The sequence below is a fragment of the Falco punctatus genome (genome assembly GCF_963210335.1).
Source record: "Falco punctatus genome assembly, contig: scaffold_88, whole genome shotgun sequence".
Classification (NCBI taxonomy): domain Eukaryota; kingdom Metazoa; phylum Chordata; class Aves; order Falconiformes; family Falconidae; genus Falco; species Falco punctatus.
The window spans coordinates 1-22746 of record NW_027660242.1 but is presented as its reverse complement, the minus strand read 5'-3'; the positions used below and the strand labels follow the sequence as shown (position 1 = coordinate 22746).

At 52.3% G+C, this 22746-nt stretch overlaps 1 protein-coding gene across 1 annotated transcript in view; it reads right to left on the bottom strand.

Moving 5' to 3' along the window:
• LOC308057408 (hydrocephalus-inducing protein homolog) overlaps positions 1-20146 on the bottom strand; it is a gene marked incomplete at its 5' end in the record, with an annotated part of 77431 nt that extends 57285 nt beyond the window's left edge. The window contains 10 exons of the mRNA XM_080411522.1: positions 2373-2525; positions 5819-5983; positions 6467-6602; positions 7854-7954; positions 8762-8997; positions 10958-11025; positions 11282-11505; positions 13570-13688; positions 15200-15299; positions 19934-20146. Of these exons, the coding sequence (XP_080267648.1) occupies positions 2373-2525; positions 5819-5983; positions 6467-6602; positions 7854-7954; positions 8762-8997; positions 10958-11025; positions 11282-11505; positions 13570-13688; positions 15200-15299; positions 19934-20146 (1515 nt within the window). The remainder of the gene's footprint in view (positions 1-2372; positions 2526-5818; positions 5984-6466; positions 6603-7853; positions 7955-8761; positions 8998-10957; positions 11026-11281; positions 11506-13569; positions 13689-15199; positions 15300-19933) is intronic.
• Positions 20147-22746: the final 2600 nt, after the last annotated feature.

The following is a 22746-nucleotide window of genomic DNA, read 5'->3' as shown; positions in this document are numbered from 1 at the left end:
TCACCACAAATCATCCTGGCTTGCTCAGGTAATGCTCTTGTCTCCCCCAAAGCAAGCAGCAAGCTTGCCTTAACAGGAAGAGCAATTTTCACTCGACGGTTAAGAGTACCATCGAGGTGGCAGCACGGCCATCTGCATTACAGCATTTTCCTTTTCTGTTTCCAACAAGACACCAGCCTTTCGTTTGCCCTGTTGCTGCCCCTTCAATTAACCTCATTCAGTTTGTCAAGCTGCCCGTCAGTGCGCATAACATTCTCGATGCAACGCTCCTGTGAAAATTTCAGCCAATAACTCGCTCTTTCGAGTGGAGACCATGATCTCTGAGCCTCACAGCCACCGTTTGCAGATTGGCCAACAAATGGGAGACAGGGAAATGACGGCTCACCACCCTGCAGCAACCTCCAAGCAGGAATCAGAGCAGCGGCTTTGGCGCTTTAGAGGACACAAGGCTTGGGTTCAGGGACACGGGGGAATGAAGGATGCCTGTGTCACCCATCGGCTGGGCTAAGGCACAGCCCAGCCTGCTCCGCTCTCAGATGGACACGTGCACGTCACCCTGACACCCGACTGCATCCCAGGCTTTATCTCCACAATTATTCAGTCCCCTCTGCTTCCCGTCAAGGAGCTGCCAGGCAGTGTAAGGCAGCCAAGGGCAAAACTTCAACTGGGGCAGCAAAAGAGCAGCAGAGCAGGCAGCTGCTGAGGGCCAGGGCGCAGCTCGGGCACATCTCGCCCACGCCCACGCTGCTCCCATCAGGCAGCCTCAGCAGCACCGTGCCCGGAGTCTGGCTGAAGAGCCCTTGGTGAAGCGGCTGACGGAGCAGGTTCCCAGGACCTGCCTCCTGGCACGTCTCCATGAGAGCAGCAGCTGCCCTGAAAAGCAGAGATGCTCACCATGGGGGAACTCGGCCCCGTGGAGTCAGCAGGGGGGAGCATCACACACACACAGTCACAGGGCGGCTGGGGCTGGCGAGACCTCTGGAGATCATCTGGCCCCAGCCACTGCTCAAGCAGAGCCCGTCTTCATTGCAGGGAAAGAAACCGTCCCTGAGCCGCCGCGTATTACTGCTCTAGTGATCGATCAGCCCCAGGATTGGCAGGGATGGCGGTGAAGCACGACAGGCTTTATTGCCCAGTCCCATGGGTTAGGGCCCTGAGGCAACGGAGGGGCAGATGTACCCTGCAAGCCCCCCGGCGACACCGCGAGCTGCCCGGGGAGGAGGGAAGGCATTGCACCGGGGCAGCAGGACCCCAACAGCTCTGCGGGTCACTGCCTGCGACAGGCATGCAAACCCATCATTTCAACACCAGTACCAGCCATCCCTGGTGGCTTGCTCTCACCACAGATGGCAAGCGGGTTTTCATGGTGGATTCAAAGAAAGCTGCCCTGGGAATCCCTCCCCCACTTGGAGGTTACCGTTGTCCCCCAAACAGCTGGAAAAGCCGCAAGGAGGAAATTCGTCCCCCTCCTCCTTGGCCCAGGGGGCTGAGCCTGGCCTCTCACACGCTGCCTGATGCTTTACCCGCAGACCCAGCCAAGCCCACAGAGCCAGGCCTGGGTGAACCAGCTCCACAAACCCAACCCACCTAGCGTGGAGCAGAACAAACCTCCCCCCAACCCTGTTTTTAAGCCCCTCACAGATCCCACCTCCAGTGAGCGGCACATCCCACCCAGCCTCCGCACGGAGCCCTCCCTGGCTGCACCAGCCCTGCCCCCCCTGCCAGGGCAGCGACCCAACCTCCTCCTGCCACCTGCCACGCAGCTTGTCAGCTGCAGCATCCATCAGTTCAACGGCCTTTCCCTGCGGCTGGCCCCCGGAGATGCTCTGCAACGTGACGGAGCCCACAGACTCTGTAGCTACACAACCCTTACCGTTCTGTGTTTGTGCAACGCCACAGCTGGTTGGGCCCCCAGCAGGTGTGAAACTCACCTCACCACAAGCAGGCCGAGGACAAACTTCACATCCCAGACTCTGTCACAAACAGCAGTCTGACACAAAGCAAACGCAGACCTAATGGGGAAAGTGTCGGGAAATCCATGCCCTTCCAGGAGCAAAGGGCCACAGGGGCCTCTTGATCTCTGAGCTCCAAAGACACGACTCTCCGTTAAATACCCTCCAGAAAACAAAGGGAAAACCTGTAAAGATGATCCAGACTCCTTTCTGCACAAACGTCTATGCAAGCTGTCTACTTTACTGAGGGCTGCCCCAGCTAAAACTGCCCCCAGAGCCAGGCTCCTCTCGCTGCGTTGGGACGGAATATCTTGCTTTCTCTCTGAGACAGCAATATGGAAACGCTGCATGTAAAAATCAAGCCACAGGCTGCTACAGACCAGTCAATTTTCATTGGGAAACAGCCCCACAGATACTTACCATCTCTACACAGAAGGATGCAGGGATGACAGCCTGATTGGAGAGGTGGAGACTTTTGGACGCATCTTGCAGAACTTCAATACTGCCAAAATTTATCTCCCTCGGATGCACGTAGACAACTGGTCCTTCTCCAACGCTCACTAAAGAGACATTCTGCTCCAGGAAGCAGGTAGGAAAGAAAAAAAAAAGCAGAGGAAGTTAAAAAATACGAGACAGCTCTAAGGGTCCTCCTCGACGAGGCGATAAGTACGGCTGTTGGAAGTTTTCAGCGTTGCAAGGCTGAAACAGAAGGCCCGGGGCAAGTGCAGGCTCGGGAGCGATCCCATCTGAAAGCCACAAGCTCCCGTTCTCGGGGGACAGAGAAACCCTGGGTCCCACGCTTTCCTTTCCAGACCTCCTCCACAGTTAGCTCTCCTTTCTCTGCCTTGTGCCTGCTCCCGCTCCTTCTGCCGCTCAGCCTTGCCCCAAACCTCCCTGACCGCTGCTGCTGCACAGCGACACTTGGACAGTTACTTCTCTGACATTCCCAAAAATGCACCTCTGCAAACCAGCACAAGCCAGAAGCGAAGCAGGCTCTTCAGAGCAGAGATCGTGCAAGTTATGGCCTCTGATGTGTGCCTAGGTGTATTGCCGGTATGACATGAATAACAGGCATTAATTATTCATTACATCATTCAAGCGGTGTTTTTTCTCTTGACAGTCAGACCCAAAAAGCTTTCTCCTTGCAGAACTGGCACAGACTACTGGAGGAGGAACACAGATCCCTTTGCTAAACCACCTTCCCACATCATTAAAAACAATGAGAATTTGTCCAGTCTTGCTGTGGATTTCACTGGTTCCAAACACCTCAACACTTCAACAGGATCTGAATGCATAAAACTCCCAATGCTGACCAGACGCTGTATGATTCACTGGAGGGCACAGAGTACGATTTAACCGAAAAAGAAACCAGCCTCCACCGTGTACAACCTTTAATGATGTCTGGCTCAAGGAAGTGGTATTGACAGCTGTCAGAATCACCAGCCCAACTCAGCCAGAAGCAGCAGCAGCATCCAGAAATGCTCATCCCTTGACAGGGCACTGCTGCGTGCAACTAAGCACCAAAAAAAATCACCTACCAAGGCTGGGGCCTCAAAAATAAGGAACTGAAGCCATGCACGACGATGCATGTCTGGGTGATGCTGCCCAAAGCTCCCAGGAAGGAGGAGCTGCAGGGAAGAGCTGCGCCTCGCCAGCCAGCTCAGCTTCCTGGTGACAGCGGGACAGCAGCAGCAAAGGTAGGGCAGAGCCCTTTGGGGATGAGCAGAACAACATCTGGAGGATGCCCAGGTGAGCTGGCTTCTGTCAGACTGTGTACTAACACGACGCATCCTCACCACCAAGGAGAGGACTTCAAAAACCCCAACCCCTTTGTCTACAGGGTTCTTAAAAGGGACAAGAAAAATGCCATGCAACAGCGTTACAGGCAACATGGCACAGGGAAAGGAAGGCAGCAAGAAGAGATGGCAGCTCTGCCATCGGCAGTATTGCCACAGCTACAGACACAGCCACCAGCCACCCCCCCACGCCCCCCCCAGCACCGCTGGCTTTGTCAACAGGTAGGTCATGTCACATTTGATCACTTAGGAACGAAGAGCATCTGACCCTGGCGGACAGCTGTGCTCGAGTGCCCGCTTATTCTGACAGCGGCCAGCTGCCAAACCCCCTGCACACGAGGCACACGAGGCTGCCTTGCCACCAGTAACGCCAGGGCTGGGATTTACCAGCTCCTTCATGCAGATGATACACACCAGACTGGAGCTGGCACGTGGTCACCTGCAAACAAAATACCTGACAACAGAGCTGTGGAGGGACTCTGCACAACCTGGATGAAAGATCTGTACCACATTCCGCCTGAAACGGTGGTAAAGACCAGGCATCGACACTGGGCACCGCAGCCTAAGGCAAGAACGAGCTTTGAAGTTCTATTGGAACACGCAGCCATTCCCAAGGTCAGACTTGCAGCCGTACGGGTAGGATCTGCCACCAGCGCAGGACGTGTAACAAGACAGCCAGCTCTTCTGCCAGCCCAGAAAGCTTTGGGTGCGTCAGCTACCAGGGAACTGCTGGAACTGCACTGCAACCAGAAGACAGACCTATAGAAAATGCAACGCATCTAGTCCTTTCTTTAGGGACAGCTATGATTCTCCAGCTGAAATGCTCGCCCTTTGGGCAAAACATCGACACGTTCACGTCCAAATAGAAAACATTAAGGTAAGGTCAACTTTCAATTTATAAATTGTTAGCCCAAGGGTAAAAGCTTTTCAAGGGACCTGCAGCTCAAAAACCAGGTGACAGTTAAACAACTGGCTATTCCAGTGGGGAGAAACCCTCCTCTTCCAGGGAAGCATGCCTTCTATCTGCGAGCAACTGTTTTGTCAAACGTGAGACTTCCCTGCAAAGCCTGCATTGCCTGGCCTTGCTGTTGACTGGTTTACATGCACATCCCCAGCAGCCTGGGGTGAGATGATCAGTAGCATCCAGGGGATTTGGCATCATCGTTTCAATTCATTTTATAAAAAGTTTATATCCCTGCATTTGCTTTCAAAATGCCAGCCTTCCTTTCCATTACAGAAAGCTTCAGGTTCTCAGGAATCCTCTGATATCCCCTTCCATGCTCAGAGAGAGGACAAGACATTTTAAAACAGCTGCTTCAAAAGTTAATCTCCTTTTAAATTCAAAAGGTTTTTAAATTAAATTATTAACTAAATTTGTTCTCTGTTTCAGCCAGTGGAAGCCAGGACACCACATACAACATTCTCTTGCCTACACTTTGTTGCTGCTGTACATGCCTGAATGCCAATGTCTTGTAGGAGGCTTTAGTCCAGGAATGCTTCACCTCACCCCTTCCCAAGTTTGGTAGGGAAAAAAAACCAACAAAAACAGTCTGTGCTCCAGATGCAAGCAGCGTGGAGTCTCATGCATCTTTGGCTGGGGCTTTTGGCAAAGAGATACGATGGATATTTCTCAGGCGGGATGGACCTGACTTTCATGAAAGCTTAAATCCAGCTTTACAGAATTCATCATTTCAGCACGGCCTCCTACACCGCCCTTGCTTTAGCGGCATGCAGCAATGTCCCCGTGTGCTCCTGAACAAAAGTTCTAATGAAGCAGCAGTTGCTGCTCATCTAATAATGCAGGAGAGCGAGAGACCCAGGAATTGTTCTGGGTTTCAGGCTGGGCTTGTTATCCCGCCTCACACGCCCATAATTAAACACATCTCAGACACCTAAGAGGACACCACCCTTCTCTAGGTATTAGCTGTTACTTATGCCACAAACCCCTTCTTTCCTTGTCCACACCAGCCACATATTATGACCTTCTCCCTTTCCCTGGCAGAACCCCTGTACACTTTATGCCCCACCAAGATGAGTCACACAAAGGCACGCATCTCGCCTAGCACTCACCAGCGGGAAACTTTCATTCCCAAACACTGAGACACTAGCAATAGTGTCCTGCCTTCCTATCGCCTGGGCTTCCAGCGTAAACGGGATCTCCACCGAGCTGTGAGGCTGGATAATCCCACACGGCACAGGGCTGGAGTACCACACAGCAGCATCCTCCTTGTGCTCCTGTAAGGGACAGAATCAAAGACAACAATTGTCAGAATGTGACAGAACCTCAGAGTCTGAGGAAACTTCAAGCTCCTTAACATCTACCACAGCAGCAATTCACCCACATTTTTAAAAATCCCTAGGAGAAAGCAGAAAAGCGCAACACAAGGTGCAAGATTTATATGGGGCTAAGTAGCATCCTCACAGGGTCCAAAAGCTGCTGCACCCACAAACACCCACTCCGGTGCTGGTGGCCTCCTTGCAGCCGCTTTTCACAACCTTCAAAGTTCTCCTGCATGAAAGCACCCCAAAGACTAGAACCAAAACTGCTTCCTAAAGAGTTCAAACCGCTCCTGAAGTTCATATTCAGGTAGCCTCCCGTTCTCTGCAAAACTTGAGGTTTGAACACTAAACAGCAAGGTCTTCTCCAAACCCCCTTTTTTTCCTAATAAACCCCTCGATAACGATGTTGGAGGGCAGGAGGCGAACGCAATGCCAAACCTGAGGAAGGACTGCATAGCAGCCTGGAAGATCGCTGTTGTTCACAAGGGTCAGTGTCCGCTCGTAAGGGAATTTCAGAAAGCACCGTCCGAACCTCAGAACAGGGCTGAGCACGTGCAGCGGAGGAACCACACACCTGGGTGAAGAGATGACCAAAGGGAATTAGAGACACTGAGAGACTGTAGAAGTTGTTCACTCCCCAAACAGCATGAAATAGAGACAAGGCATTTGTCTCTGCCAGATAGACATTTCCTACCTCTACAGCAATCACTCACCTCTAACTTCTTTTTTCTCAACAGCCTCTTGTAAAGGAGGGGCAGACCCCGAGACTCCCGTGGCAGAGGCTGCCCAGTGCCCTGCCCCAGTGCTCTCTCATCAAGCTTTGCCCCTCCTTTGCCCCGGGAGGCCGGCAAGGACCCTCCCACAGTCCCAGCAAGGCACGAGCTCTGCGGGAGCCTTCCCGCTGAGGATCAGCGCTCCCCAAAGCTCAAGGAAAACAAGACTCCAGCATCTCAGTAAAAGCAACTCCCTCCTCTCCCGTACCGCTCTCGCCCTGCCTGAAACCTCAGCCGCTTGCCCCCGCGATGGAGGGCACCAGCACCGCCTGCCTCTCGCAGTGGGTGACCAGCCTCTCCCAGCTCCTGCAGCTGCCTGGGTCCTCCACCCACCAGCCCACACACTGACTCTTCCCATTCCCACTCGTTTTACAAAATTGCAGCCCAGGCACCGCCTGGCTGACCACCTGGGAGAGGGAACAGCACCAGCGAACTGCGTCCCTCTTGTCATTAAACTGGCACCCGCTGCGGCGCAACGCCATTGAGCGTGGCTGCAGCAAGAGCAGCTTTTGGCTTAAGTCTGGGAATGTTCATGCTCAAGAGAACCAGAGAAAGCTGAGCTCACCTGCCACACCAAGGACGAGTTTCCCCTTTAGTTTCCCCCCACCAGTCCTGCCATAAGCCCCTTTCCCATTTGCACACGCCTTCACTAACTGAGCCAGACCCCAGCTTTCAGCAGGCTGCTCGCCGCCTTCCAAACAAATGCTGCATTTTGGGCCAACCCAGCACAAGCCCACCGCTTGCAGGGAGAAGCAGGGGCAGCCCTTTGCAGATTCGTTACTCCTCAAGTCCCAGACGACAGGCCAACAAGGAATATAAGCACTGTTGCCTTCAAAACAGAACAAGAAAGGCACAGCCCTGAGCACTGAGCACAGGTGCTTCTCAACACGGCCGCTGGCAAAGCACGGCTGTGCTCACAGCGAGCTGGGCAGAACCAGCTCATGAAGCACCATTTCTCCTTTGGGGCAGCAGCCAGCACACCACACGCCAGGCAGCGTGCTGGGCCTGGCTACGCGGGGAAAGGTGGCCAGCTGCAAGGAAAGCACCGGTACCTGGCTGTGAGAGGCAGCGCCAACACCTCCTGGCCAACACCATCCACGTCCAGCACCAGCGCCAGCTCGTATTGCCTCACCGTGTTGGAACACAGGGTGACCTGGTAGAGGAGAAGAGCAGCGTCAAATACTTCAGCACTCCCAGAAGCCATCAGCCACGCACGCGTGGTGTCCTGCACTTCTCCTTCCACGCTAAGGAAAGGGAGCGTTTTGCCTTGGTTCTGCTGCTGCTCCACGTGTGGACCACTGCCTTTCCCAGGAACAAAACTCTGCTGACAAACCCCACCTGTGAAATACACCTTGCACACCAGGGCACGTGTAAGCTAAATCAAAGCACAACTCATGGTCTACTCACCACTGTATTAAGGGACCAATTTTTCATCCCAACTACAATAGCGGGAACCCAGGGGAGATCTGTTGACTTTCCCAGAATGAGTTCAGCTTTACAGTGGGAAGCTGAGGGCAAAACGTGGCCCAGCAAAAGCTGTGCAGTTTGTTCATGGCTGCTGGAGCTTTCTCAGCCCCCGCTGCAGTGAATGCAACTCATCCTGCTCAACAGGAGAGGAAAAATAAGACCGGGAAGAAAAGCAAACTGCTTTATGCAATGGCATCTCTCTTTTCAACAGCCACCTTCCGTCCTCACCCTTCCTCGGCCCCCTTCAAATCAAACAAATCGCTCTAAGCAGCTCAGAAACACACGCACGGCTTCTGTGCTTGACCACACGATACGTGATCCTTGGCTTACGACTCTGGAAACAAAACGCTGCTCCATCCCAGAGTCCCTCAGCTAACAAAAGCCCATCTCTTACTTGGTTATGCCCAAAGCCAGCAGCGCTGCAGCCCTCGCGCGCGTCACTGACGCTGCAGCTCCACCTGTTGAAGCACGTATGGCCGGGCTCATCCCATACCTGGATATCCAGGGCTCCTTGGGAGCGGATGATGCCTTTGCAAGGCATTATGGTAAATTCCATTGGCTTGACGTGATGTTGGGCTCCCTTCCTCCAGGACAGGCAAGCGTTGTCTGAAATCTGAGCAAAACTGGTGACGCTGCGCTGTCCCGAGCCATCGCCAGGAATGCGAAGGTTGAAAGTCACAGGCACCAAGGAGGTGTTAGTGAGGCGACACGACAGGGTGTGAGGAAAGCCTGGGAAGGTGAGACAAATATCAGTTAAGTCCCCAGTTACGCTGTGATTCCTGCTGCAACTCTCCTGTTAGGATAAAACCCTGCTTGGAGTTGAGCTCTTGTCAATGTGCACGGCAGGTAACTGAGAAGCTCAGGGAGGAGCGAGTTGTGGCTGAAGTTGCCTTTTCTCTCGACGGCCGAGCTTGCTTCCTTGGGCAATGGGCAGCGGTGCTGGTGCTGAAGAGCACAAGTCTCTCCTTAACTGTGAGGAACCCTCTCACCTGCCCCCAAACCAGCCCCAACTCTTTCTCACTGACGAGCGTGCATCCAGACAGAGCATTTATCCTGAAAATTCAGCCTGTAAAATTCCCCATTAACTCCATGAACATTCCCCCGGTTTTCAATATATGAAAGTAGCAGATTTTCCTTACTGTAGCTTCTCTTCAATAACAAGGAAGGACGAAATTGGGCACTACAACATGATGCACAGCACTCTGATGCAGCTTCCCTAGGCAGGATCCTTAAGGCAGCTCCTGTTTCGGGGCAGCCAGACTGAGCACAGCACGACTGAGCACAGGACAACTCAGCCCACCCCACTGCAGGCAAACCTGACGCTTCCTTAGAAACGAGCAGGAACGTGTCTCGCCTTACCTAACAAACGGGGACATCACATCCTCGCTGCCTTTGATTACTGCCCGCAACGCCTAACATCACTTTAGCTCTGACACTTGCTTTCCCTAATGGAAAACCAGTGATACAACCACACTGGGTGGCAGGGGATGTGCTGCAGAGGCAGGACACCAGCCCGCAGCTTGCTCTGGAGCGGACACCAGCTCTGCCAGAAGGAGACACCTCCCATGCCCTGCTTACCAAGCGCTATTTGCATACAGACAGGGAGGAAAACCACCTGCAGGCACAGCAGAGGTTTCTCCCGTGCCCATCAGCAGTGAGCATTGCCCACCGCCAGCAATTACTCCGGCCGGGGGGCAGGGGGGGCACAGAAAGGACACGCACAGACTGCACAGCCCCAAATGGGACCGAAGTCGCCAGAGGCAGACAACAGTCAGCAGCACAGTTACAAGAAGCAAAAATACAATAGCTGCCTTCAGCTGAAAAGGCCTTGTTAACGAAATCAGATTAAGTAGGATGAACCTCCTATTACACAACCGTATTCCTGCCCAGTGCGTTTCTTGTGGGTTTATTTATTCAAAAGGAAACACAGCAGTGGCAGAGTGGTGACGCAGGGAGAGGGGGAAGTGGCTCGGGGAAGGTAATGAGCTTACTTAAAAAGCCCACAAACATCATGAAAACACAGAGGCATCCAGGGCGCAGAATGATAACGGCCCTTCAATCAATCCACAATTGATTTCACATTTAAGCTTTAGATCGTCTCAGTAAAAAGCCTTTTGTGAGACTCGAGATGGAGAATCAGAATCTGCATTTCAATGGAGACACTGGGGCTCAGCCACCCGCTCCGTCAGCGCTTCAGCTGGGGAAGGAGAAGGAGCCCACATCTCTGGGGACATCAGTGCCCAACGCAGAGCTACTGCCTGGGCTTATTACCGGGCAGGTGATAACGAGGAGCCCTCACGGCACAAATCAACATCTCACACTAAAGGTCAAGTGGGGTAAGCATTCGCCCCGAGCAGCCACAGGCTAGCGTGTGGCTCAAACGCCCTTCTCCTTCAGCCCCAACCCCCGGGCCCTTCTGGGACAAGGGCTTTCACCATCATTCTGCCGCCAAGGATTGGCGGGCTGGGGCTGAGCAGGCTCTGAGGGCACCAGAAAAATACTGGCTTGCTATTCCTTTGGCCCTGTTTGCTCTCACAACAGCAAAACACCACCTGAGCAAGCGGCAGCCCTGCTTTTAACACCCTGAAGGCTGCTGTGGAGGAACACAAGCGACAGACGCTCTTCAAGTGCTTCATTTCAGTAAGGCACAGACCTCCCCACCGGCGGTCCAAGCCCAGGGCACACTCACCAAAGGAGACATCGCCGAAGTGGAGGGAAGGTACATTGAAATGGAGAGTCGGTCCAATGACACAGCCCCTGTAAGGACAAAGGCAGAGGAGGAACTGGCTTGGTTAAAAAGAACTGCAAAGCATTCAGCTTTTGTTACCACCGGGACAGATAAAAGCTGGTCTCAGCACCACAGTGGGTTTCAAACCAACCCGTCACCCTCGTGCTCGACTAAGACATTAGACAACACTTTTTTCTCTGCTCCATCACCAAATGAGGTAGGTGGGAGATGATTACCCAGAGATGGCTACAGATGTGCCCACCAGGCTCCTAGAACCCTCCTCACCTGACAGTCAAGGTCACAGGCTCAGGGGATCCACCCACACTGAACCGGAATTCTTCTGTGAATGGCCCCAGGATGGTGGAACTGAAGGAGATCCGGAGGATTTGGAGGCCATCTGGTGAAATGATGCCCTCCTGGGGGTGGAAGGAGAAGCAGGAGCCCAGAGCCGTTGCTGGAGGAACCAAGCTGAAGGGGGCATCGATGACTCCTTTGTTAAACAGGATCGCCTGCAGCAGCAAGAAATCAAAATGGAAATACATGAGGAATCTTCCTTCCTTACAGAAGGCTGATTTCTTCTCTAATTAGACATCTATAAAAGGGCAGAAGATACTGTGTGTTGCTGCTTGGCTGAAGCTAAAGAACACGCAACGGGACAGGTTCTTCCTTTGGGCTTTTGCATGCAGAACAGCGATAACTTCACAGAAACGGAGTCACCCTGGGTTTATTCCACTGACACAGAGCAGTCCACTGGGTCTTGCAGTGCAGAGGACGTGCTCAGCATCACCAAGGCGATGCAGACCTGCCCCAAAGAGCAGCAAAGGGCGGTCGCAGCATTACTAGCGCATCGCCACCTCACTGCTTCTGCTCCAGACGAGCCCAGTCCCGCCAAGGGCAAAACACATTCAGCTCCCATTGCCGCCAACAAGCTCATCTGATGTGGAAAATACCTCGGGACAGCCCTATAACCAGCTTCAGCAGCACTCCCCGGCTCTGCTAGGGTACGTCAGTGAGGCTCATTTTATTCTTTTCTTTAATCTGAGAGTCTCTTTGTCTCTGCTCAACCAGACACGTCAAGAAAGGGCAAGAGTGAGGTGCATGGCAGCTCCACCTAGTCTAAAGAATTTCTCTTTCACAAATATTCGCAGCCATCATCTGCTAATTTACCATTATTTACTGTTCCAACAAGCGACGCAATCCTGCGGCGCTTGGTGAGATTCAGCTCTCTTCACGTTCAGCAAGGAGCGCCCACACCTGCCTGTGAGTACCAGCACGCTGCTGGTCACCAGACCTACCCAAAAGCAAAGCTCTACAGTTTCCGATGGCTGCAGGTGACATCCTTCCATTTCTGCGCTCCCAACTACCTGATCTGGAGGTTTTTTCCCTAATTTCTGTCCCCACAAAACCTGTCAGAAAAACTGAGACAGAAGCAGACATACAGCCCTTATTTTCCAGTTTTGCAGCTGCTGTTGAAAACATTCACCTATTCCAACTCTGCACTGGTAACTGGAAAACTGCTCATGTGTTTTACACCTTAGTTACAAATTGCACTTCGGGATCCTATGCTGAGGTTTACCTCCAGTCTGGCTGCTCCATACAGCACCTACAGTATCATCTACTTATTCACATTTTCTCAAGTAATGAAAAAAAAAATAATTTATATAAATAGACTCCTCCATAAAGTATCAGCATTAAAAATGCATAGAGCGCACAATATTTTGGAAAGAAAACCCCTTAACATGTCCTTCCCTGCCACAGTCAAGCTTTTGAAAGTGTCTGGCACGACGTATTGACTCATTTTCTACCTCTTTCAGTTGCTGTATTTTTTTGGGGGGGTTAGATTTTTGGGGTTTGGGGGGTTTGTTTTTTGGGGTTTTTTTGGGGGGGTTTGGGTGGGGGTTTTTTTGTGGGGGTTTTTTTTTTTTTTTTTTGACAGAAAACTTGCCACCATGGGTGGGGGGAGGGAAAGCTCCTCTGCTTCATTTCCAGAACTGCTCTGCTCTGTTCATAGAGCCAGAGGGGCACCAGGTCTGAAGGGTGGCAGGAGGCTGCTCAGCAGGGACAGCGCTCCCGGTGCCTGCGCGGGCAGCTCTGCGCGGGGAGGCTGCCCGGCTTCCCTCCGGCGCCAGGAACCAGCTGGATGCACTTCACTGAAAGGTGTTTGCAACGGACTCGAGTTGGAACACAACACGTTTGTTCCAGCTGCTTTTTAACCGCCAGGGTACAAAGGTGCAGTGACTCTAGGGCTGAAACAAAAGCCTCTGGATCCCGACCTTTTTGACCCGGTGTTGCTTTCATGTGTCAAGGGCTGGTTTTTCTGCACGAAGCCTCCCAGCTGGTCTCAAAGGGAGGTTGCCAAAAAGCAGCGACTGGGGCTTTGGGAACAACAGACACACCCTTCAGACCCCATCAAAACTATCCAGATTCCGCAAAACCTCCCACATTTCACTCACGTCAAATATTCCGTGCTCACAACTGCCGGCGTTGCCAGAAATCCCACAGGCCCACAAAGCTCACTGCTGCCCCAGGAGCCATCAGGATCCACCCCAACCCCAGCAAGCCCCACTGCTCACCTCATAGCTCTGGGCTGATCCAACAAAAACCTTCCCGATGTCCAGCTGGTCAAAGCTGAAGCGCAGCTGGGGCCCTATGCCGCTCCCTTTGATGCGCAGGGGCAGCCTGGTCTCACGGCCTGGGGAGAGATCGCCATGTCAGGACAGAATTCCTTCTGTTCGCCTGGATTTTCCAGGCAGCCTCGGAGTCAGTCCCTGACTCCGGGCTGGGTGGCACCAGCACTAGGTGCTCTGCGAGAAGATACAGGACCCCTCTCTTCCCTCAGAAGATATACTTTGGGGCTGGCTTCTCATTTTTAACCGAGTCCTTGGGCTGCTTTATAACTTAGCAATCACTTTGCACCCTGAAGAAGATATGCTGCGCATAAAAGACGATTTCGGAATTCCTTCCCATGCACTTAGACAAGCTTTGAAAGCCATTCAGTGAAGGCACAAAGCTCACAAAACAGAACCAAAGATAAAAACCTGCTGTCTGTATCGCTGCCATCAGAGACGACCGCACAGGAGCTGAGAAGGAAGAGCCCAAGCACGGCCCAGCAGCCGGCTGACAGCCGCACCCCAGCAGCCTGCGGAACCCTGCGCAGTTACCGTATCAATAAAAAGCTGTTTCCTGGCCTTTGCATCCGCCAGCTTGGAGCAGTAAGGAAGGGATCAAAGCAGCTGGGTTAGTGATCTCAGCACCCTCCAGAATGGGAGCCTGGCTGCTGGGGACCACGGGCCTCGCACCTCCTTCCTCTTAGATGGGGAAAATCATTTCCCTGGATGGAAACCTGACAGGGACCTCCCGCTCTTGAAAACCACCTCAAGCAGCACCACACAGACGGAGAGGAAGGACAAGGTAACCTGAACCACGGAGCTTGCTGCAAGCATTCCCTGCCCCGTGCCAGCACAGCAAAGCCATCACCTCTGTAAGGGCAAAGGCAGCGTAACTCGGTGGGTCAGTGATAACCGCTGCCAGCAAAAGACGTGACAGCACTTCTGTCAGCCAGGAGGAGCATAAAGCTTGTCTAGCAGACTGCTCGCCCCGTGCTTCCTGGGCAGGGAGCTCACCCTGCTGAGGGCAGCGAGCCCTGTACAACACTACGCAGATGCAGCACGGACTTGGAGCCACGAGGTGACTGGTCCCACGCAGGGAGAGCGGCACACGCCTGGTACTTTCACAGACACCCTGCGCTCAGCGGGGCTCAGCCACCTACGGTCTGGCAGCGCCTGGAGAGCGGGAGGTGACCCAGGGGCAGGGAGCACGATTCACTCAGCTCCTACCGCCTCAGGAGCCTGGCAGTGCATCCATGGATCCAAGGCTCAGCTTGCAGGTCTACAGGGGCTTAGTGCTCGTCCACCAAAGCTCTTCTGCGGCGCAGCTCTCTGGCCTTTACAAACACCTTGCAGCAGAGCAAATGCCTGGTAGGAAAGCTTATCCCCTCGCTGCTTTGGCTGCTCTAGAGCCATCAGTGGTCAGAGCCAGGCATCCCAAGCCCTGGCTCTGCACAGACCAGCTGGAAGCCACAGGGACAGCAGGAAGGTGCCGGCGCTGCCCTTCCTAGCAAGTCCACGGGGACCAAGTGGGCTGGAAGAGTATTTGTGCCCTGCCTTTGCGGTGGGTGGCAGGAGGAGGAGAAAGGAGCCGTACCTGAGATGTCGCAGTAGACTGTTTGTTGATAGACTCGGGCTTCTCGGGGTTTGAAGATCACCTTAACTTCAATTGAAGAATTTGGCCAGACATCTCCCTCCTAAAACAGAAGCAGACAACAAACCATTTATCCTCAAACACTACATTTCTTGTTTGCAACCACAGCCCTGTAAGCCTTTATTTAGAGCATCAATGAAGAGCAAGAAGCAAACAGCACTTATCCAGGTTTGTAAGACTTTGGAAGCAGCTGCAAAAAATGTCAGTCCCTTACCTTTACTAGCACCTGGTAAAGGCTTTTTTTTTTCCTTAATTAGGGTTCTAATAAAGGAACCCAACTGGCTGGCTTCAGCAAATCAAGCATTTCTTCAGAAGTACCAGCTGATCTAAGCACAAGGCACCTTTTTCCTCCAACCCTTCCCTTGCATCCCTGTCTCCCTATGGCCATGGGAATGTTTTACCCAGATCAGAAGAGAGTCAGCAAGTCAAAGGGATTTTTCCACTCTTCGTTACAAACGTGCTGCCTCTTATACCCTCAACCTGTACGTGCATGTAACTCTTTAATGGATTCTGGTGAGTCAGGGCACTCGGCACCAAGTAGAACAAGCCCTCCTGCCTGGGGAGCAGTGAAGACCAGGTTCCTCCTGCCCTGTGCCGCCAGCACTGAGCCAGCTTGCAGGCTCCTCCAGCTGATGGATGACCTGAGAAGGGAGCTGAGAGTCACATGCAGCCCGGTTCTCTCTGCAAGGTGCGTACATCCCTGTTTCCCTGAACACAGGCTCAAACAAGAAGAGATGGCATTTGCTTACAGCTCCACACCTACTGCAACGAGCAAGCTCTTTTCCTTGCCAGGCTCTTGCTCCGGGATTTAAGTCCGGCCCATGGTACCAGTGTGTGCGCAACCGCTGCTTCCTCAGGGTCTTCATTCTCTCCCCCTCTCTCAGAGTCCTGGCACTGGTGCTCAGTCCCAGGGAGCCTCGTCATGTGTTTTCAGAGACATCCCTGGCTTCTAAAGGCTCTTGCTTCTTGCGACCAGTTTCAACAAAGGCACCACTGACATTCCCCTCAGTCCCCAGCACTACAAATGCTTCCTCATCCATTTGTTGGCATAAATATATGCGTCTCTGACAACCGTAATAATATTTTAAAGCAATGAAAAAAATAAGGAAGACCACAAAAAGAACAGTTATTTTTCTATGCACAAAGCTTGATTCTGCTTGCTGCTGGGTATTCTCCGTACTTTGTCCAGAAGAATCTTGAACTGACTGGAGCCTCCAGCACTGCCGCAGCATAAATATTAAACAACTATAATACCTCCCATCAACTTAGCACATAGAGCTCAGAGGCCAGCCCCCACAAAAATTAAAGAGCTATGACATGCTGAGTTACTGGGCTGCACCTACAATGATTCCCTAATGCACAGCCTGCTCAGAGGGAAGAACAGGTAGAAAGAACTGTTTCCAACTCCAACAAACCAAGCGTAAGAACACAGAAGAAACAATAAAGTCACCTGGATTTTTCTCAAAACCTAGAGAAAACACTTTGCCAGATCAAATGGACTTTGTGTTTCTACCCAGCGAGCAACTGGAGGAAGATGAAGCATTACTATACGATAACACACTCGCTTGAGGAAGCAAACTGGGGACACCAGCCTGCAACCCACAGTCAGCGTACGAGACAGCAGATCCCTCGGGTCCTGCTGGGATGCTGCACAGACTCAAAAGCGTCCAGAGAGTAATCTTGAATTTACAGGAATAAAAGCCTTTGGGGTGCTGCTCCAAACAACATAAGCTCTGCTACGACACCTGGAGCTTGCCTAAGCCGAGCCACTGAGAAGAAACACTCAGATGACGGATTTCCCTGGCTTGGCTAATTAGAGTCTAATAACTCACCAGCGCTCCTCACCCAGCTGCTCGCTGTATGTTTAACAGACTGAATTCAGTGGTCTCACCCTGGGCAGGCAGTCCCTGGGGGGGCGGAGGGTGGGGTGTGCATTAGGCAGCTGCTTGCATTTGCTTCCAGCCTGACAGCTGTAGCTGAACACACACCCCGGCTCACCGGCGTTCTGCGCTCCTCCTTAAAGGGCGCTGCGTGGGCTGAGCTGCCCGGTGGTGCCCTTAGATCCTCCAGCTGCTGGGGTTCTCTGCCCAGAGAGCTGCTGACAGCCCTCGCTCGGCTCCTGCGTGACAAACTGTGCCTTGCCAGGCTTACCAGCACCACCCGCCACACAAACCATCGCTGCTGCTGTGCTGAGGAAGGACGTTAATGAAATGCTGAGAGTAGTGACGATGCTTGAGGTCTTCATCTTAGAGGGGCACCAAGCGGGGAAGGAGAGCACATCCTGAGCCTTCAAACCAAATCTCTCCTTCCACTGGGGCTAGAAAACAAGCTTCTGGCAGCCTAAGGCAGCAGTATCAGTCTTTCAGGTCAACTATCTAACAAAGTACTCTTTTGCTGCTCGTTTCTGCTGGATCACAAGTCAGTGGTACTCACTGGTCTATTTTATGTGCCGCCATCAGATATATTGGCCTTGTGGACGCTTCGGGGCAGTTTGGTTATTACTCAGAGACTGACAGAGGCAATACATCTCCCGTTAATGGAAGCAAGTGTAACACAATTCATAAGCGAAAACGAAGCTAAGCAGGAAAGGAAGAAAATTAAAAAGAACCATTGGCCTGGTGAATATGTATCTGCTAACAACAGCGCGCTTTTCCAGCTGAGTGAGTTTAGCTGACTTTGGGATTCGATGAACTCCAAGGCCAGCACATCTGTGACAGAAATACAGCCGACATCTCCGATAAATCAAATCGGAGACACGCTCAGAAAGCCAGACTTACACAACAGCTTGTCTCCCACAGGCTTGGATGGCTGCTCAGAATGTTCATGGTCACATGCTAATTCCAAAATCACTGCCTCCTTTTTTGTTATTATTTTCATCAGCAAGTTAACCCCATACAGGCTGAAATAACCCGTTGCAGCTTCCACAGAGAGCAACACCTGGCAGCTACCGGCCCGCTTACACAGCAAAGCTGCTGCACAAACCCTGCAAAGCCACCCTGCCCAGAGAGCCTTTCCAAGGCTATCGTCCCTCCAGCGGCCTCCTAACCTCTGGGAACCTCCAGCCGCTTCTTCCAAGGGTTTGATTCTTTCTGTAGGGTGCTCCCAGGGTGATAGGTGGGAAGAGCAGCAGCCGCTTTTGGCCAGAAGGTCCGAGGCAGCAAAGTCCAGGCTCTGGCGGGGCCCCTCCAGCAGATTTACACGGCGCTGCCAGAAGGGGCCTGCCCAAGCTAAAAGTTACGGGGCTGTCACCGGGGAGAAGGTTGTGGAAGTCGGCGGCAGTGCATTCTTAGATTTTACACTTGATAAAGAGGAAAAAATACTAACATTTGATGTGAAGACACCCATATGCCGGGGGGGAAGACAGACACCAGCGAAACTCTGAATGTGAAACTCATTGTTCCACAGATCATGGAATTAATGGGAATCAGAAGATTGATAATGCTGGACAGGACAGAAGGGAGAGGCTCCTGCAGTAGCCCACTTACGCTCAGTCCTAGAGCAAACTATAACATCAACACAGCCATTCAGGAAAGGTTTCCACTCAAGACTTGAGGCCAGGCTACACTCTGGCTCCGTACAGCGCTACACGGAGCACCAGGACTCAGTGGGCAGCCAGGCTGCTGGACCTCACCCTAATGCACTTCAGGAGCCCAAGAGCAGGTTAAGCTCGTTATGGAGGTATAGTCGGCTGTACTGGAGCAGGAGCCCTGGGACACGCTCCAAAACCGGCTGACACACTGCAGGATGCTCTTCATGTTCAGCTGATCAGCTCCCACTCCCTGCTACAGCCCTGCTGCTCCGACACAGGCTCTTGGTCACATCACACTGCTCTCAGCTGCAGCGGTGTGAAACTGCAGCTGTGCTGACATGGGGGGCTCTCAGCCTTGTACGGGCTATAGGAGCAACCAAGAAGAGAACATGATCCCCTTCCTTAAAAATAAATAACAAAACAATAGTTTCCCCTATTTTACAAGAAAGAGGCTAAGATTATTCTAGGGTTTGCTCCAAGATGAGAAGGGATTTTACACTGCTCAGACAGCAGGCATTCATCATCTCAGACCATGCAAATATTCAGAATCAGGGCTCTAGTTAATTGAAGGACATGAGGTTTTGTTTGCATAAATACAAAAGTAAAAACTTTTCTCTAAGCGTGCAATAGAACTCAAAAAAGTCCGTTTAAACCCGCCAGCCTTGCGTGCAGGCTCACAGACGACACTGGGAGGGAGATTCAGGCACGGTCTAAGTCCAGATTATATGAAGGGATTGGTCTTGCCGCAATTAAACTTGGGCTGAACTTGCCCTCCTTTCCATAGAGGACCTTTTAATTCTTCAGTATGTGAACTAATACTCATGGTTAATCCCCACACACTACGTGTAAGGAGTGCCCTTATATATAATCATCGATACCTCAGAACACTGTCAGGACACTTAGGAAGTGCCCTTAATTTACAGCCCTTGCAGCAGAGCTCAGCTTTAGGCAGGCTCTCAACGCCTGCCCGGAGCTCGCAGTTTAGAAATGCTTTTTGCAACAACCTCTCCCAGCCTCACTAGAAACCTCACGTCTCCCTCTAGGCACATCAAGATGCTGATGCGGGGATCTGCCAAGCGACCTCATTCAGGGAGAAGGAAGAGGAGGAAGAGGAGGAGGAGGAAGGGAGGTTCTCAGCTATCACTTACCACGGGCTCAATGGCAAAAATATCATCAGAGAAAAGCATAGAGTCTTCCTGCACCTTTGCCCTCTGGTTCTGGAAGGCACGGGAGAGAAGGGCAAGGCGCTCTTGGAGTGTGGGGTCCACCGCGCGCTGCTTGAGAAAAGAATTCCTCTCATTCTCCTCCTGCTTCTGCAGCCTGCGACAGCGCCTGCAGCCGTGGGGAGAGACAAACCAAGCAGATCATTTAATAAACAACATATTTGCAGAGACTGTCATGTAAGCGCAGGAGCAGCAACGCACTGGGGGAGGAACAGCAGCAGCAGCTCAGCGAGGGGCTGACCCCAAGCCACGGGGTCCCAAGCAGATCAGGTTATCACTCCTGCACTGGCACGGCAGGCACTTTTACGCCACACTCACAAGCTAAGAAGAGGGGTTTGAAAGCTAGCAGCCCTCAGGAGAGCCTCCTGGCTCAAAGCTACTGCCACGACTAATGCACAACCCCACCAACACCCTCAGATGGCTTTGCCGCCCATAGAGGTGCTCGGGGGAGACGGATGGAGATGAAGGAGCACCCACTGCAGTGCTTCACTGGGAAGCGGAGAAGCAGCCGGGCTTCAGCTGCAGGTTACCAGCATCACTTGTTTATCTTCCCTTTTGCACCGGCAGGGATAAGCGAACTGGCTGCTCCGTTGCCTACACTGCCATCCAGCAGAGGATCCCAGAGCACTTGCAAAGCAAACTAATGCATTCGGGCATCGCATCACTTGAGTGAAATTAACGAGTTTAGGTGCATGAAGCCAGAGGCCCTGAGAGCCTTGCCTGGCATTGAAACAGAGCAAGGTCTTAAAAAGATTCGTCAGGATGTGTTTGGTACTGTGCTCTGGGTGATGCTCTCTTTGTGTTGAGGTAAGAGAGAGATGGCAGGGCCTATTCCCTCCCACTGACCACGTTCAAGTAGAGGAATGTGCTCTGAATGATTAGAAAAGGTAAAGGCCTGTACTCTGAATAATTAGGAAAGGTTCCATTGAGGATGTTAAAGGAAAACCATGAGTCAGAAGATCATTGAACAAAGAAAGTTGAAAGGTTTACTCCACCTAGATCCCACCTATTATGAATAGAATGATTAGATGTCGAAATCAAATGAATATGTATGTAAAGATGTTGTAACCTCTCACAAAAACTGTATAAATTACCCGACTTTTCACTGAAAACTTCGGAGCTGGTTTGTCCGGTGCGAATCGGTAGCTCCCCAGTGTTGCACGAAATAAATACCTTTGCTGCTTAAAGACAAAATTAGTCTCCGAGCTGTTACTCTGTGCCGTTTTGGCATCAGCATTAGCCAATAAAGAAGTCAGCACCAGCACCTCTGAATCCAAACCCCTACATCCAGCCTTGAACCACTTCACCTTTTTCCTCTTTTGGGCCTTCTCCACAGAGCTTTGACACAGGTCACCTCTGCCTTACTTGGTAGTTGTAGCAGCGATCACTGCAGCGTTGAAAGCTCACAACCGAGAGGTGAGGAGGGAGCACTGCTGCAGAGCACTTGCTTCCCAGCTGGCACGTTGCTGTGCCCCCTTCACGCTCCAGTCCCCTGGCCACCAAGAACCAGCAGGTGACTACTCGAGGGGGGTGAGGGGAAGGCTCCGTACACAGAAAATCGAGGCAACACGCTATAAACAGGACAGCAGTCACCACCCAGCTGAATTCCAATACAATCAGCAAGGAAACACAGTCACGGACGTTCCTAGCGGCACACAGACAGAGCCTCGGGCAGATGCTGTCACCGGTGCCAAAAATACTTTCTTTGGCTCGCTCCCAGTGGAGTGTCGTGGGAAATGTTTCTCCATGGCTGACCTACAGCGCTGTGCATGAGGAGGGCTTCCAGCCACTGACATGAGCAACCCTCAACTCAGCCTTCAGCAACGGACAAGAATTCCACCACTACATCCCAGAAAGTCCTGCAGGAGGGAGACAGAGCAAGCCCCTGGGTAGACCTTGTGACGAGCCAGGTCTTTCTGGGTGACAGCAAAGCACAGGCTGCTGCACTGCCTCCTCCCATTGTCAAAGTCCTCTCTGCTCTCAAAAGATCTCAAAAGCTGCTCCGACAGCAGCACAGTGGCCTCGGAGCCATGACCACCCCTAAGACTGCAAGTAAGGAAGAACAAAGCGCCCTGGTCACAGTAAAGAACACAGGCTGGCATGAGATCAAGCGTCACTGCAAAAAAATTGGGGAAACACGTTAACTCTGGCGAAAGCTGGTTGCTTCTGAGGGGAGAGAGGATCACTCAGGGTCCTGTCTGAGACGGGCAGCTGGGGAGAGAAGCGAAAAGAATGGCACAGGGAAGTACTAAGAGAAGGTCATGAGATTTTTTCCTTTAGCACACTGCGCTTGCACCAAAGTCACACACTGTGCAATTAAAAACAGAGAACAGTGGGAAACTAGGTTTGGCCTTCAAGGCATTTCTGACCTAATTACATTGAACTTTATTTGCTCAGAAGCCCTTAAAAAGTGCTCCAGTTGAAGGCAGTTTCCTGATCAGCTCTGGGTTCAGACTAACTCCTATACACCTACAGCCGTCCAACTCTGAAAAGTCACACAAGGACTCCCTAAATCACCCCAGCTTTGAAGTGTCGTTTCCAGTGCCTCCCCCTGGGCCAGAAGCGTTTCCTTGCTGCCCCAAACGGAATTTCAAAGCTTCAGAGACACCCTTTGGAGAGCCTGCCCCACCTCTCAGCACCATGAAGACACAGGTGCTGACGCCCAAAGGCACTTCCAAGTCCTGTCCCTGACTTCCCCGCAGAACCCTCCACCTCCAAACTCTCCCCAGCCCTGGAGA